General features: G+C 38.5%; 1 protein-coding gene across 2 annotated transcripts in view; it reads left to right on the top strand.

The window, feature by feature from the left end:
- Nucleotides 1-16282, top strand: part of NALF1 (NALCN channel auxiliary factor 1) — a 779391-nt gene that overhangs the window by 524950 nt on the left and 238159 nt on the right. The window contains exon 2 of one of the 2 annotated variants that reach the window (XM_075129739.1): nt 9750-9780. The exons of the other annotated variant lie outside the window; for it this stretch is intronic. Coding sequence (XP_074985840.1) covers nt 9750-9780 — 31 coding nt within the window. The remainder of the gene's footprint in view (nt 1-9749; nt 9781-16282) is intronic. 2 annotated transcript variants of the gene reach the window in all.

Genomic DNA, 16282 nt, shown 5'->3' with positions numbered 1-16282 from the left:
AGCATTTACTACACTTTTGGCACTATAAAAACAATTACATACTAAAACCAAGATTAATAGAATGTTATGGTTACAAAAGTCAAGCATTCAAAACAGAGGATGCCAGAATTAAGGTTGCCTGGATGAGCTTAATTCAGCCCCCTGGTGTGTAGGCATAATTTTACAGTTTTTAATTATGAGGTCACATACTATTTTTTCCAGAGAACCCTTGCTAACTTATTGAGTGTTCATCTCTTCCGCAGAGAGGAGATTGGGTTTGATGGATAAACAGTGAGATCTGGTATGGCAAATCCTGTGTTCCTGGTAAAAGCCTGAGGCTTAAAACGCTGCAGTGGCACAGCTGGGCCACTGTAGTGCTTCATTGCAGCCACTGCTTACACTGATGGGGGGATTGTCCTGTCGGCGTAGATAATTCACCTCCCTTAGAGGTGGTAGCTAGGTCAACGGAATAATTCTTCTGTCAGTGTAGTGCTGTCTACACCAGGGGCTAGGTCGGTATAGCTACGTCTTTCAAGAGGTATGGATTTTTCACTCCTCTGAGAGATGCAGCTATACCGATGTAAATTCCCAGTGTAGACCAGGACTGAATAACTGTAACCTCAAAACAGTGAACAATCAAAACCACTCCCACCCCAAAGCCACAATTAAATTAGATGAAGTTCTAAGAAGAGAAGAGAAATCCAGTGAGAAGGTTTCCTGCTTTATATCAAGGATTTAAAAAAAAAATCTTTTTAATCCAACAACCTCCCAAATCAGCAATGATACTATCATGCACTGGCTTTTCAGGGAATATGCACACTGCCCACATGGAGATTTTTTAAAAGATGTCTGATGCCTTCCAAGAATTCAATTGCATGAGTCTGATTGATGCCAACTCCATTCTAGAGCCAGTATTTTCAGGCCCATTTAATTAGTTGGCAGGCTGCTAATACTAACAAAAGAGAGAGCCAGACCTATGGTAGATGAAACACAAAGTGTGAATTCCTGGTCGTGGAAGTAAATGAGAGTTTTGCCATTGACTTTAGTGAAGTCAGAATTTAATCCACAGTCTAGAGAGGAGGCAAAGATGTTCACATCTCCCTGTCTGTTGTCTGGACTGTGCAAACTGCCACAACTGGTATCATCCTTTACCGATGTGCGTTTCTTGTTGTGCTGCAGGTTTCCAGGGCCTTCTTATGTCAAAGCACAGAGGTACAACACTCAAGTCCATAGCTATGAACTTAATTGATTACAACTAAATTCCCAGTCTATTGCAGCATGCACTAGGTTCCGGCCTTGTCTACATGCGAAAGATTTACCAGTTATATCATGATCCCACTGTAACCTCCCCCTCACTCCCCAGTGCAGTCATACTTATAGTAGACCAAAACTGCTGTGCACATGGGGTGGGGTTTATACCAGTATAACAATATCCATTTTTAAATTCACACCTTGGATCATAATGGGAAAAACTCTAGAGCAGGGACCCAAACTGTGTTCTCCCTCTCCCTATGTGAGTACTCTAACCATAGGGATATTGAGTATATCACTACCATCTGCTCCTCTGATTTTGTAAATGGTGCTTAAATCCCCTGGTGACTCTATCTTGAGAAATCAAAATATTAATTTTGATAATATCCAAGGGGTTCATTTTGACAGTTCCAAAGCATTTTCTGTTTTCATTTCGCCAACAGAAACAATTCTCTGACTTCGACATGAATTTGCAAAATGTTTTGGTTGACCCAAATGTGCATTTTTTTTTGTCCATAAAAAGTTCTGTCCAAAAAATGTTGCCCAGCTCTACTCAGTACTGCATTCAGAATTTTATGTAACATTTTACACAATGCAGGACGGGATCTTCAAGCAAATCATTTTTTTTTTGTTTGGTCTGTCTTTTTTTGACAGTATATCATCAGTCGTCACAGTGCTTCTTCTAACACAATTTGATTAAAGTAGCTATTTTTAACTGAATATAAGGGAAGATTCTTTCAGGAAAAGGGAGTTAATTATCTCTTTAATCAGTGTGCCACAAAATATGTGGACGTGACATCTAGCAGTTAAAATTGTGGAATTGGAACAATGAAAATAGTGGTGGTAATAATAATAATTAGTGTTCATCGTAAGTCACAATGCATAATTCATCTGACAAATTTAGCCACTTTTTCTACTCATGGAATATCTACATGCAGAATAACATTTCCTTGGATTTATTCCTTATTTCACTTAATTAACTAATTATTTGATTTATGTAGGGAAACTTTAAGGTACATCTACCCAGCGAAAGCTGTGCATGGATGACCCTACCTGATTTAGCTAGAGTGGGTAACAATAGCTGTACAGACAGCTCAGTATGCACTTGTCTCGCTAGCCCACACTGAAGCCTGCACTGCACTGCCTTCACTGCTATTATTACCCAGGGTAGCTGGATTTATGGTGACTCAGGTAAGATAGCACCTGTTCAGCTTTTGCTGGGTAAATTCACTGAGTGTGTTGAGTTAGATAATGGGGATGTTTAGCAATAGTCAGATAAGCTGGATGGTATTGTTTTGTGTATACTCTTCTGGGTGAGCGTTCAAGCAAAAAACCACAACATTAGTAAATGTAAATTTGGTTGCCATGAATACTCGTGTGTGCAACTTTGAAATTTAAATTCCACAAGAATGCATGCCATGATCATCAATGGAAAGTGAACACAAAAGAAACGTGACTATGGATGGAACAAAATTCAAGTGAATATTTGTGGATTTTTAATTATTTATTGCAATATTCAGTTTATTCTCATAATAATTGAATTGTCTACCATTTCTGCTGGATTTTTTCATTCTTACCTCTTTATGAAGTTGGGTAAATGTCACTATCCACATTTTACTCACAGGGGGTGTAACAGGCAGAGACCGATTAAGATTACTTTTCCACCACCAAACAGGAAGTCAGTAGTGGAGTAGGAAACAGACCCCCTGCTTTGTGCTGAATCTAATACGCCACAGCTGTCCTTTATCACAGACAAACATTCGTTCATATTTCAACATTAAAATATATTGTCTTGTTTGTGGCTATTTATATTTTATCTTCAAGCACAAAAAAATTTTGTGAGTCATGTAGAGTTAGTTCTGTTCCTTTCATGAAGTGGTCCTTATGTTGGCTTGGTGAGTAGGCATAGTAAACACACAGCTATATTATTGGAGCAAGAAGGTGAGGGAGGTAATATCTTTTATTGGACCAACTTCTGTTGGTGAGAGAGACAAGCTTGTGCACTCACACAGAACTCTTCTTCATGTCTGGGAAATGGATTAAGAGGGTATGGCTACACTGCTATAATTAATGAGAAGAGCTCTGTGTAAGCTATAAAGCTTCTCTCTCTCACCAACAGAAGTTGGTCCAATAAAAGCTAATGCCTCATCCACCTTGTCTCTCTAATATCCTGGGACCAACATGGCCAAAATTATACTTCATAATCCCAGAGTGGTAGTTTATAGGCACCAGCCAAGGCAGGGGTGTATTACAGAGGTGGGGCCAGATGATTGGTAAACTCAAAGACAATGGCTGTTTTTGGGAGGGCTATCATTCTTTCCTAGTATTTCTGTGAAGTCATGAGATTAGGCAGCTTGCAAACAGCAACACCCAATAAAGGCAGCAGCAAATGTAAAATTCTCATTTCAATGTGCATCCCATAGCTTGCTGATGCTTGTGACCACAATCAACCCACGCTGCTAGTGAGTAGACCTTGCTCTGCCTCACATCCCCTCATTAACCAGTGTAACAAGTGCAGAACAACACTAACAGCTACCTCTCTCCACCTCCTTTCTAGTACCATTTATTATTTATTTGTGTTGCCCATCCATGCTACATTGCTTCAGTGGCACAGCACAGAGTTTTCCAGTTCCAGGATAAATGCAAGATGAGATACATAATCTGTTGAACCATATGAATCGTGACTGCACATTATGCTGTTCTGCATCATCATCATCATCATCATCATCATACTGAACTCTTACTGTTTTACTTTCTATTATTGAATCCCCCACTGCATGTCAGTAAAGGGAGTGCAACAGTCTGACTGCCTAATCCCTTTCTGATGAACATGAGGCTATTCTAGCCAGGCTGCTGGAAATTTAGCTTTTTGTTTTTCTCCAGCGGCTTTCTGTAGTCTTCACCATTGTCACATGCCAGCGATGGTAGTTGTGCATATAGGTTACTGAACCTATTAACCAAGCCAAAAGCAGTGCTAGTCCTTCCTATTTTGACTCTGTATGAGGGGAAGATCTGAGATGACGTGGAGGGCCGATTGTTATAATATGGACACACACATGTCCCCGAGATATTACTTCTCGCAATACTAGTTGTTCTTTTATTTACTGAGTAACCAATTGTTTTTTGTGTCTTCCACTGTTGCTTTTGAATTGGTTGCTGAGAGTTACTAATGAGTAAGGCAATCATTCTTTTGCTTAGTGCTTAAGCCAGCTCAAGTTACATTCAGGAATAACCAGGCTATAGTTCAGAAAAAATTGCAGATCAAACACTGGATTTAATGGAAATGTGAACAATCCTGTTGATGTTTTCATTTTGCTTCTAAAGTACACCACATGTGTGAATCTTTTTTCTCTTTGAAAAAATAAATATGATGCCATCTGCAAATAAAAAGTGTAATGTCGCGAAGTATATAGTGTAGTTGACAGCCCATACATATTGATGTCCATGATCTTGCACTGTGACAGCAGAAGTAAATTCTGCCCTCTCCAGAGGTCTGTTTTAGTTATATCTAGAGGAGGCATTATATTGGCTGATCTGACTTTATTTTTTTTTTAATAATGAGGATAAGTTGGAGCCCTAAATAATTGAAACCTGATAAGGCTAACAGAAAAGAATAGCTGTGCGGGATATTTCTCAAATATGTAATCAACTGGTATGATCAACTTTGAGAAACTGATTTTGTATCCTGAGAAAAGGGGAAAATTTCTCATCATATGTTTGACACTTGGGAACGATACTTCTACATCTATATCATAGTGGCAACATGCCATTTTGATGTATTTTTTCACACCTTCCTTCCAAGAGCTTAACAGAATTCAAAAAAGGAGTGGACATTTTTATTGATAACAGGAATACCCAGCAGCATAACAATAAGGATTTTTTTTAAAGTAAACACCCCTCTCAAACAAACAATCCATCCCACGGCTGTTTCTGAAAAAATATAAAGCCACAGAGTGAAATCCTGGCCCTATTAAAGTCAATGGAAGTTATGCCATTCACTTCAATGGGCCAGGATTTCACTTCTTGTCTTCAGGCCATAAAACACCCTCTAAATAAAAGGTGTTTAAGACACTTTCCCTGTGGGTCCGTTATTCCATAACTGCCACCACTGGATTTTTTTGCACCGTACTCTATATACCTTGCCACTGTCAGAGGCAGGATGCTAGATAAAATGGAACACTGACCTAATCCACTAGACTATTCCTATGTTTCAGCTAGAGCTATTTGTAACCAAAAGTTCTCACAGAAAATTGCCTGTTTCACAAATATCAGCAAAATGGAAACACTTGTACTGAAAGTTCCTTATTTTTCCAATAGCTTGCTCTTTGAACAATTTTTGCTATTTGGATGAACTGAAGACATTGATAATTTTTCCCTTTCTTTTCAGTTTCAAGGTAATTTAGTTGCGCTTGGTCACCAAAGTCATATAGTACTAGTTCTGGCTTTCAGACTTCTGGAGCCTACTCCACATAGTCTCAAAGTTTAGCAAAAGGTGTCTGTACTCCTAATCTTGGGGGAGTAGCTGTAGACTTTTGTATTCTCTCAGATCCAGTCAGAAAAAAATGGCAGCATCACCATGGATCAGTGCCTTTTTCTTCAGCAGTGTTCGGGGCAGGACCACAGATTGTCCTCTTCCCACACAAACCAAAGACTACCAGAGATTTTAAGGGGCAAGTGGGGCTACCTGTCAGATCTCCAAAACACATCTTGAGGAAGATACATTCCCCAAATAGTCTGGGGAAGATGGCGTTAGGTGGGTGTGAGTCCCTCCCACAAGAAGGCAAACCAGGTGCAGTTCCTATGTGAGGGCAGAATGTGGCCTGGCCTAGTGGTGTTCTCTGTAAATCTCGATAGTTCAGGTCTAAATCTTTTGATGTTCCTCAGTTGCTAGATTATTGTGGTTTGGCTATGGCAAAGCCATTTTTACAGCATGCTTCTCTATGAGACTTGGCTACAATAAGGCTTGTTTATTGCTATTTCACTTGGAGTTTGGTAACAGTGAGAGAGGCTGGGTATGCTTTTACACAGTGTTTGGCTATGGTAATGCTGAGATTTGCACACTTACTAAAAATCTGTTCCCTGCATTTCCCATGTAGTCATAATGTGCAGGTAATATAAAAACGAGTACGGAGTCCTGGTGGGAAACAGGTTTATTCATTGGCTGCCTGATCGTAACAATACCAGTAACAAAACCTATTATGCCTTCAGACTCATGTTGCTCTCTCCAGGGGATCAAAATGCTGATAGCTCCCACATGTCTGATTTTAATCTGTAGTACTGGTATATACGTCTAGTTTAACTTTGTGAAGTTACTGCAGAAATGGCATTAATGTGAATGAACTAATATGGAGCACACAGCTCCTACTCAGAAAATGGGTGTGTGCAAGATCCATTCGCCATTTCTGCAGGTGGAATCAGAGCTCATGTGTCCTTGCAACATCTGTCCAGTTGGGTCCATCTGTCTCTGTTGACATATCTACACATATAAAATATTAGAAATGTTTGCTGTAACTTTATAAGATACTCTATCTCTTCTTGTCTTTTCCAAAGTCAAAGTTCCTAGAGAATGGATGCTGTGGTTTCTTGTGGAAGTGACTAACTTCCAGCATGGATTATTACAGCAATATGGTGGTATATCATTACTGATGTGGTAATTTTTCATGAAGTATTGAATGGATGATATTTTGAGTCAGATCTTTGCAAGGTGGGGTGTAAAATATTTTGAGATATTTGTGAGCCTTAAAAATGGGAATACTAAAAAGATTTGGCAGGGGGAAGAGAAATTTATTGATTTTTAACCTATTGTGATAATCCCTCATTGTGACTCCTCTAAACATAATTGTTCTTAAGTTTGATCAGCAAAGATTCCAGTGTAAGTGCAAAATGAAGGGACAATAGAAATGTCCTTTGTCTTCATTTTCTAGTCAATCTAAAATATGAAGCATGTTCCCCTTTGAGACTGAATCTAGACTGGAGAATTATGAAGAAACCATTCCAGGTCATGAAGGTTCTCTGGGATCATTAGCTTGAGAAAAATCCCATATAGACATACTAAACCTATTCATAAACATTTTCAGCACTGAATTATATTCAAACATCTGGGAGTGAGCCTAAAGTGGAACAAGTGAGAGTCACCTAAAATTAGATGTCCAGCAACCAAGGAAGTTAACCATCTTGATGTGATGACACTGTGAACATTTTGTTTCCATTTTCATGCAGTATTAGTCTTAATAGGGGATTTTGTTTTGTGTTGCTGTAAAGATCATAGGTTGAGACTTTGAAAGCTATGCAGGGAATTTAGCCATACCTCTTCCATTAACTCAAACATCTCAATCATAGTAATTTTGGTTTAAAAGCCAATCAGCCACTACTTCAGAGATGGTTTTATTTTATTTTATTTTATTTTATCCATTTAGATCTCTCTGTCCTGGGTCTTTTTGGTCAGATAGAAATTTTGTGTCCATTTGTATTTCTTTCCTTTTCCTAGGTCTTAAGGAAACTGCATTTGGCCTTCTGACAGGTTATGTACAAAGAGATTCCTCTAGCATAGCAGATCTAATATCTGAGACTTCAGTTCTGTAAATATTTGTAGAACAAAGCAAAATGAAGAGAACATTCATGAGTCTTAATATACTGGTGTTTGGCTACTATGGTACTGAGCAAGGTACAAGAACCTATATAGAATAGACCAGAATCAGTTGTAAAGTCCCCTGCCATCTCTAACAAAAAGACTTCATGTCCTTTCAGTGGTCATCATGAGCTGTCTAGCCAGAAGTTATCTTGGCTTATTGCAGAAAAAAGACTGATCATGATGTCCACCATACTGGCATCAAGTCTATTTATTAGAGATGTCAGGGGACTTTACAACTGATTCTGGTCTATTTTATATAGGCGCTTATGCCATGCTTATTTCTATACTATCTGAACATCCACATAAAATTTGACCTAAATAAAATGTTTTCTTTTATATTTTGATAGGGTTATTTTTACATTTTTAATTTTTAAAAAATAAAATGGAAACAAATTATAAATGAGCAGTCATTTTGAATCATAAAATTGAAACATTACATTCGGGAAATGAAGTTTTTAGTTTTGTTTTGTTTTAAACAATTATGTGAAACCAACACAAATTTGAGAAACATTTCAGTGTTGCTAAATCTCTTTTTCACCACAAATAAAAAGTTTCAATTGAAAAATGTCACCTATCTCTACATATATAGTCTGCCTTCCCATCCTTGTATATCACCAAGGATGGAAATTGCAGACATACAAGTATGTCTCCGAGAATTGGACTTGAAATGTCAATAACTCTGGGGAACCTACAAGAAATGTGGGGAACTTCCAGGAATCTCCCTGTGTCCTTGGTCTAATTCTCCGATTAGTAAAACCAGAGCATGCTCAGACACTCTAGCTGTCCTTAATGATGCTAGAGTGGAGAATTGCAGGAGTTTATTATTAATACATGTGTAGCCTGGTATAATTTCATGTTTGAGAAGAACAAGGTATATATCAACTCAATGGGATTTTCAGTATCACACCATAGAGCATAACATAATTCCCATTTCACTATCAGCTGTGGGAGAGTTTTGGAGCAAATCAATTTTTCTTTGTCACAAATATATTTTCAATCTTTAACAGTATCTGTTGTTGTGAAGTCCCCTATTAGCTGCATTAATGGTCCAGCTAGAGCTTTTTCTTTGTCTAGCACTTAAAGCTATGAGGAATTTTCACTGTTTATCAGTGGTTACCATTAAAAAACTTACCATTTGTCATCAGTTACCACACAGTGGTATCTGTGATACCAAAGTATTCATCTATATTTAGAATATGAAATAACTGTCATACCCCAGATACAGTCGTGTGGTCATTATTGTGGTTAACATTTTATTAGTGATCACTGTGTGCTGTATTTTATTTATATCTCAAATGAGTCTTATACCCAATCCACCCATCTCTGCATCATCATTTGAGGTTCAATCTTATTCTTTAAGAAGACCACACACCATTGTAATTTTTCTGCAATGACAGTTTTTCAATAGTAAGGTTAACTCCTTCACCAGCCAACAACTAAATCTAATTTCTGCCATTAAGTACAACAATGATGTATTAAACAAATAGGTGGCTGCTAAATTCTGAATAGCCCTGATGCATGTTGCATAAATGCAAAGCTACACTAATCTCTGGCACTGTTATTTTCCCCCAAAATATACAATCACGTATGGCAACATAATCAGTAAACAGACATAAATTAATACTTGGAGCCTGTTCGTATTCAAGGCCATGGCTATGATGAGGAAGAAAATGTGCACAAATTTGAAAACATTCTCTTGGCAAAACTATACTTTGAAGACAACTTTCCTTAGCCAGCATAAACTGTGTGTTGAGAAAAGATTACACTGGATGCTGAGACCAACTCTTAGGACAAGGACTCTGCCAGCAGCATATCAAACAAAATAAAAAGATGTTCATGTCCTGATGGTGGCTTATCCTGCATTGTTTTCTGCTTCTTTCTCTTGTAGATGCCTCTCGGCGGCCTCCATGATAGTGATGGTGAGTATGCTGTTCAATTCCAAAGACCTTGATAAATCACCGAGTGCATCAGAGCAAATCTCACTTCTTGATCACATACCTCTTTATAAATCTTACCATATTGTTTTCATTTAGACACCAGTCCTATCATACAATGCAATAAGAAGGGAGTATTGTGATTTTTTTGTTGTTTTGTTCAATCATTCTCTCTTTTTTTGATGGGTGGCCCATAATAATCTTTGTTTGATCTGGTCATGTTGAAATCTGATTATGATAGGGACTTCATCTGTTCTCAAACTCAATAGTGATGGGCCATGTCAATAAGGGTTTCCAAGATTAACGTCTCTGTGAGCCATTCTCTCAAAGTACACTGCACATCTGAGAACCCAAGACACTGATGGGTCTTGTGTTGTTTCTCCTTTCACACTTTGCAAGCTCCTTAGGTGTTTCTTTTCCTTGTATCATGGATCTGCCACAGTGCCAGGGGATAAAGAGTTAACAATATCATCCATTGCCATGAACATGTCATCAATTTCCTTCATCCTAATTCATGTTTGCTTACACGTTTTGCTTAATCATTCATGATCTTGGAGATCTATAATTTGGGGGGGATTGATTGTACTGATCATCTTGCCGGTGATATTTTACTCCTGGTATTATGGCAAAAGAGGGTTGATCATCTTTCAGCCTTATCTACCACTTCAAGGCAACATTTTATTGAGCTCTGTAAATTTCTAATGGCTGGTTAAAACAAAGTTCAATGAAAAATTCAGCACATAAATTACATCTTCCCTACATAGATAACTGAGTACTAACCAGTGTAGTATTTTTTTAAAATTTTATTTGAAAAATATCTTAATTGATTTCAGAAAAAACACTTTGTTTTAATCAGGAATACCATAATTCTATATGAGCATTAGTCTCTATGGTAAAGTGTGTTTTGCTCAGTGTAGGGTATGGAAAAGGCTTCAGAGACTATGCTTTCCTATTTACAGTCCCTCCTTAGACTCCACTTCCTCTGTCAAGTCTACAAGAAAATAGCCAACTATCACTTCTACTTTATTTCTAAGAGATGACAAAATTAAAAAAAAGTCCTTCCTGCATCATGCCATATACTTATCTCACTAAACAGTTGTATACTCTTATTGATAGCCCCTGTCCTTCCTTCCCTATCTCGTCATACTGTCTTGTTACTCCTCATGTTGTGTCATGTCACTCATTAATTTATAGGGCTCTTGGGGAACGGATCTTCCCGTTTCCCTACATTGGGAGGCATCTAGTTCTACAATGTAAGTAAATGACTCCACATTTTTAGCTAAATCAAAGAAAAATGTCTTGCTGTAGTTATATATATATTTTTTCCTTTTGGAAATCCTCCTGGCGGACCTGAGCTGTGATATTCTTTTCTCCTTATATACAAGGCATTTGATTCATATACTGACTAGAGATCAAAGCAGGAATGGGAAAAACAGAATTTCAAAATCTAGATCCATGAGCAGTTGATACATCTAGGGAGATAAAAACATCCACTGAGATCAGAGAGGAGAATTTATCCTTTATTGTTTGATCTATCATACTTTCTTCTTTCCAAGCCCTAATGATTAGCACAAAACCAAGTACTATTGGAACTTTGGTATGTCTACTTTTGAAATGCTACAGCAGCTCAGCTGCAGTGTAGACCCTACTTATACCAACGGGAGGAGTTCTTCCATAAGCGTAGGTAATCCACCAGGCAGTCGCTAGGTTGATGGAAGAATTCTTCCATCAACCTGGCTCTGTCTACACTGGGGGTTAGGTCAGTACAGCTTAATCTCTCAGGGGTGTGTGTTTTTTTTTTCATACCCCTGAGAGGCAGCTATACCAATGTAAATTCCTGGTGTAGACTAGGCCTTCATGTTGTAATAAAATTGAAACTAGGGATTAACCCCTAGCTAAATATTATGACATATATTGAATCTGCTTCTTAGCCAAAGCAAATTAAGGTCTAGATTGTTTCTTTACACACAAGGGGTTATATGAAAACTTCATCAACCTGGGAATAATCCCAAGAGGCACTGTGCCTCAAAGAGACACATCTGAATCACAGTTCCTTATCTGTTTCCTCCTTGTTCCCTATACCAGCAATAAATTACAACATTCCATATCTCAGTCTTTCTAGCCAACAATTAGAGATGTGGAACCCCCCTATCCCTGAGCACTTGCTTGGGGAGAGGGTAAATTAGTGATACTTTCCCGAAACCCAACATCTGAGTAGGGTTATAATGTGGTTTCTTACTCAGTCTTACTTCATGCATGGTCATGTTGTCCCAGTTACAATCTAGCATTAAAAAAACTATTGGGCTTCTTACTTTATACTGAACATCAGTAATGCTGGAACTAGGAGTGCTGGAGTGCTGCCGCACCCCCTGGCTTGAAGTAGCAATAACACCAAATACATGGTTTTCATGGTTTCTGTTATCAACACCCCCCCCAATAAAAATTGTTCCAGCACCCCTTCCATATATAAAGTTGTGTGTCTCTTTGTACCTGGTTCAGAACTTTAGCAGCATTTTTTAAATGTTTCACTGTGCTTTAGTTTATGTAATGAATGGCTAACATTGTGGAGAGGAGTGAAAGGTACTGTATAAAGAGTCATGTAGTCTTAGAATTAGAGTTTTATGGTGATGGTTTTTAGTACATTGGGTATCTGTTAAGCGACAGAATGGATGTTCATAGAACTGTAAAAATGATTGAGATAGCATGCTGACCAGTGCAACAACCTTAGCTTGCTTGCTTTTCTTTAGTTAAAGGCATCTGTGCATGTGTTTCAGGGCTAAACCTTAAAATTTTTCAGGAGAGACGCAAGAATAAATACTATACATTTAAAAGTGAAAATGCTGCCTCAGATTCAAAGGTATCAAAACAAAAGTGAAGAATTGTAGAGATGTTTTTGATTGCCACAAATGAAAAGACTGTAAAACTGAAGATGAATGGAGCTTTCAGACTATATGTATTTGTAGGGCTGGTAACCAGAGGACAGGTCACTGATTCAAAGTGATCTGGATTGCTTGGTAAACTGGGTGCAAGCAAACAATATATGTTGTAATATGGCTAAATATAAATGTTTATATCTAGGATCAAAGAATGTAGGCCATGATTACAGGATGAGGACTTTATCCTGGGAAGCAGTGACTGAAAAAGATTTGGCAGGGGGTAGGGCATAGCACCTTAACATGGGCTCCCAGTGTGACTCTGTGGTCAAAGGAGCTAATGTGATCTTGGGATGTGTAAGCAGGGGAATCTTGAACAGGAGTAGAGAGGTTATTTTATCTCTGTATTTGGCATTGATGCAGCTGCTGCTGAAATATTGTGTATACTTCTGGTACGCACAATTCAAGAAGGATGTTGGTAAATTGTAAAGGTTCAGAGAAGACCCACAAGAATGATTAAAGGGTTAGAAAAAAATGCCTTGTAATGATAGACTTAGGGAGCCCAATCTATTTAGCTGAACAAAGAGAAGGGTAAGGCGACATGATTACAGTTTAGACATACCTACAGGGCGAACAAATATTTAATAATGGGCTCTTCTTTCTAGCAGAGAATGGTATAATAAGATTCAGTGGTTGGAAGTTGAAGCTAAATAAAGTCAGACTGGAAATAAGACGCAAATTCTTAATGATGAAAGTAATTAACCATTGGAACAATTTACCAATTATTGGGTCATGTTATACCTTTCTCTGCTAGATTGAAGAATGCATTATTAAATATTTGCTCCCCATGTTGGTACTTATAGACTGTAATCAAGTTACCCGTTAACCTTCTCTTGAACTGTGGGCACCAGAAGTGGACCCAGTATCCCAGCAGCAGCTGCACCAATGCCAAATACAGAGGTAGAGAAGTGTGGAAATGGAAAGGCTCTCAGGGTACGTTTACATGGGGATAAGAGTCCCACAGCATGGCCGAAGTGGACCCAGGTCAGCTGACTCAGGCTTATGTGGCTTGGGCTGCAGGGCTAAAAATTGCTGTGTAGATGTTTAGGCTTGGGCTAGAACCTGAGCTCTGTGACTCTCCACCTTTGAAGGGCCTCAAAGTTTGGGCTTGAGCCCAAATCTAAACATCTACACAACAATTTTTCAGCCCCGAAGCCCAAGCTCTGAGAGCCTGAGTCAGCTGACCTGAGCTAGCCAGTGTTTTTGTTATACCTGTGTAGACATACCCCATTTGTTGGTAAGAATGCTTCAGCAGGCTTTCAGAAGTGAGAGGAAAACAAGAAGCAGGGAGCAGAATCTGAAGTATGGAGAAGCAGAGAGTGCAGCTCTCCCCACTGTGTGATGTGAAATAAAGCAACTCCGTGTAGTTGTCCCTGGTTGTTTCCTCTTCCTTTTTTCAGCCTTTGCTATGGGCACCTCAGCCTCAACTAGCAAAGAAAAGCAATTTGTTTTCTTCCCACAAAATAATGAAAACTAGAAATTTTGCACAGGATATACTTCAATATCTTTTTTTTTTGTCTGATTGCTTTTTAATGTGTAAATAAAGCAATCAATCTGTATTTTGCAGGACTTTACTTTCCTTCACTTATTAGTTTCCTGTGTTCTGAGTCCAAGGTACAATGTCATACTTTCATAGGGAGATATTTTGTTTTCATTACCTTCAGTAAGCACTAACTGTACAAATCCCTGGTAAACAAATATAAAACAAGCAGATCTGGCAGCATAAAGACGCTTTAAATCTATTTATTGTAGAGAAAAAGTTTTGGAACTGGCACCAGGTAAGCATCTCAAAAGGAATGAAAAGCAGATGTCTATTCTGAAGTATCTGATCTTCCCATGACCGTTGTGCATATTAAAGTAAAGTGTTGGGGACCCAAGATTTTTCTTAAAATGAAGAGAATATATTTTACATTACAAAATTCTCTCCTTCTCAAGTGCACTTATCATACTGAAAAGATATACTTGGGAACTGGGCTTCAAGAGCATGCTTAAAAATCTTCAGCATGGAAATGAAGCTTGATATTTTTATCCATTGCAGTACAAATGGCCCCCCTTTTTAATTTTACAAACCAAAACCAAACCTGAATTGGTGAGCACAGAAGTGGGAGTCGGAAACTGGATGGGAAAGCAGAAACTGAGGTCATATACCCTCATAGAAGAGGCATGGAGAGGTTGTGGTACAATTTCAGTCCATAGGAACATAAAAATTACCATACCTCATTGTGATATTGCACCCCATAATGCTTTATAGAAATCCGCTTAGGAGTGTAAATATGACATGACTGGAATATGTGTTATGCTAGATATGCCATGTAACACATCTTTGCAAAGGTCATGATCTACTGAATATATTCATCCTATTTGTATGCATGTATCATTTTTATATCTGAAGTTATGAGCATTGGCTCTATGCTTGTATTTAAAGTGTTTGCTGTAGGAAGCACATAAGACAGATTTGGTCAACATAGTGTGAAGTGGTTATTCAAGTAATTGGGAGTACTTAACTAACAATGGACTTTGGAAGACGCCAATCCACATCTGAGCTTTCTTGGGAACATTCAAACTAACATGTAAACAATGGCATCGGCCTGCAAAAAGCTGAATCATTCATAGACCTGTGACTTGCCCAGGTGGCAAGAGACCCCGTCTTGTGGCTGTGATGCTGCACAAGAGAGAATATAAAAGGCCCTGAAAGCCCTTCCATTTTGTCTTCAGCTGGCTAAAGAGATAGCCTCTCCACCCCAAAGAAATGGCTGAAAGAAACTGGAACAAAGTACAGTAACTATGTGGGTGTGAGTAATTGCTGGACCCAGACTAGAAAGGAGTCTAGTCTGTCAGAGAAGGTTATTGGAACACCTCGGAGGGTGAGATTTACCTGCATTTAGTTTCCTACAGTATTAAGCTTAGACTTGTGTGTTTTTGTTTTATTTTGCTTGGTAATTAACTTTGTTCTGTCTGTTATTACTTGGAACCACTTAAAACCTACTTTTTATATTTAATAAAATCACTTTTTACTTATTAATTAACCCAGAGCAAGTAATTAATTCCTGGTTTCAGAGTAACAGCCGTGTTAATCTGTATTCGCAAAAAGAAAAGGAGTACTTGTGGCACCTTAGAGACTAATCAATTTATTTGAGCATAAGCTTTCGTGAGGAAGTGAGCTGTAGCTCACAAAAGCTTATGCTCAAATAAATTGGTTAGTCTCTAAGGTGCCACAAGTACTCTAATTAATTCCTGGGGGAGCAAACAGCTGTGCATATCTCTCTATCAACGTTATAGAGGGTGAACAGTTTATGAGTTTACCATATATACGCTTTATACAGAGTAAAACAGATGTATTTGGGGTTTGGACCCCATTGGGAACAGGGTATCTGGGTGTTGGAGACAGGAGCACTTCTCAAACTGTTTTCAGTTAAGCCTGCAGCTTGTGGGGGATGTGGTTGAGACCTGGGTCTGTGTTTGCAGCAGGCTAGCATATCTGGCTCAACAACACGGGGTACTGAAGTCCCAAGCTAACAGGGAAAAAGGGCTTAGAGGTAGTCTCAGCACATCAG

Source organism: Caretta caretta, chromosome 1 (assembly GCF_965140235.1).
Source record: "Caretta caretta isolate rCarCar2 chromosome 1, rCarCar1.hap1, whole genome shotgun sequence".
NCBI classification, from domain to species: domain Eukaryota; kingdom Metazoa; phylum Chordata; order Testudines; family Cheloniidae; genus Caretta; species Caretta caretta.
The sequence above is the reverse complement of the archived record's forward strand: the minus strand, read 5'-3'. Positions and strand labels throughout refer to the sequence as shown.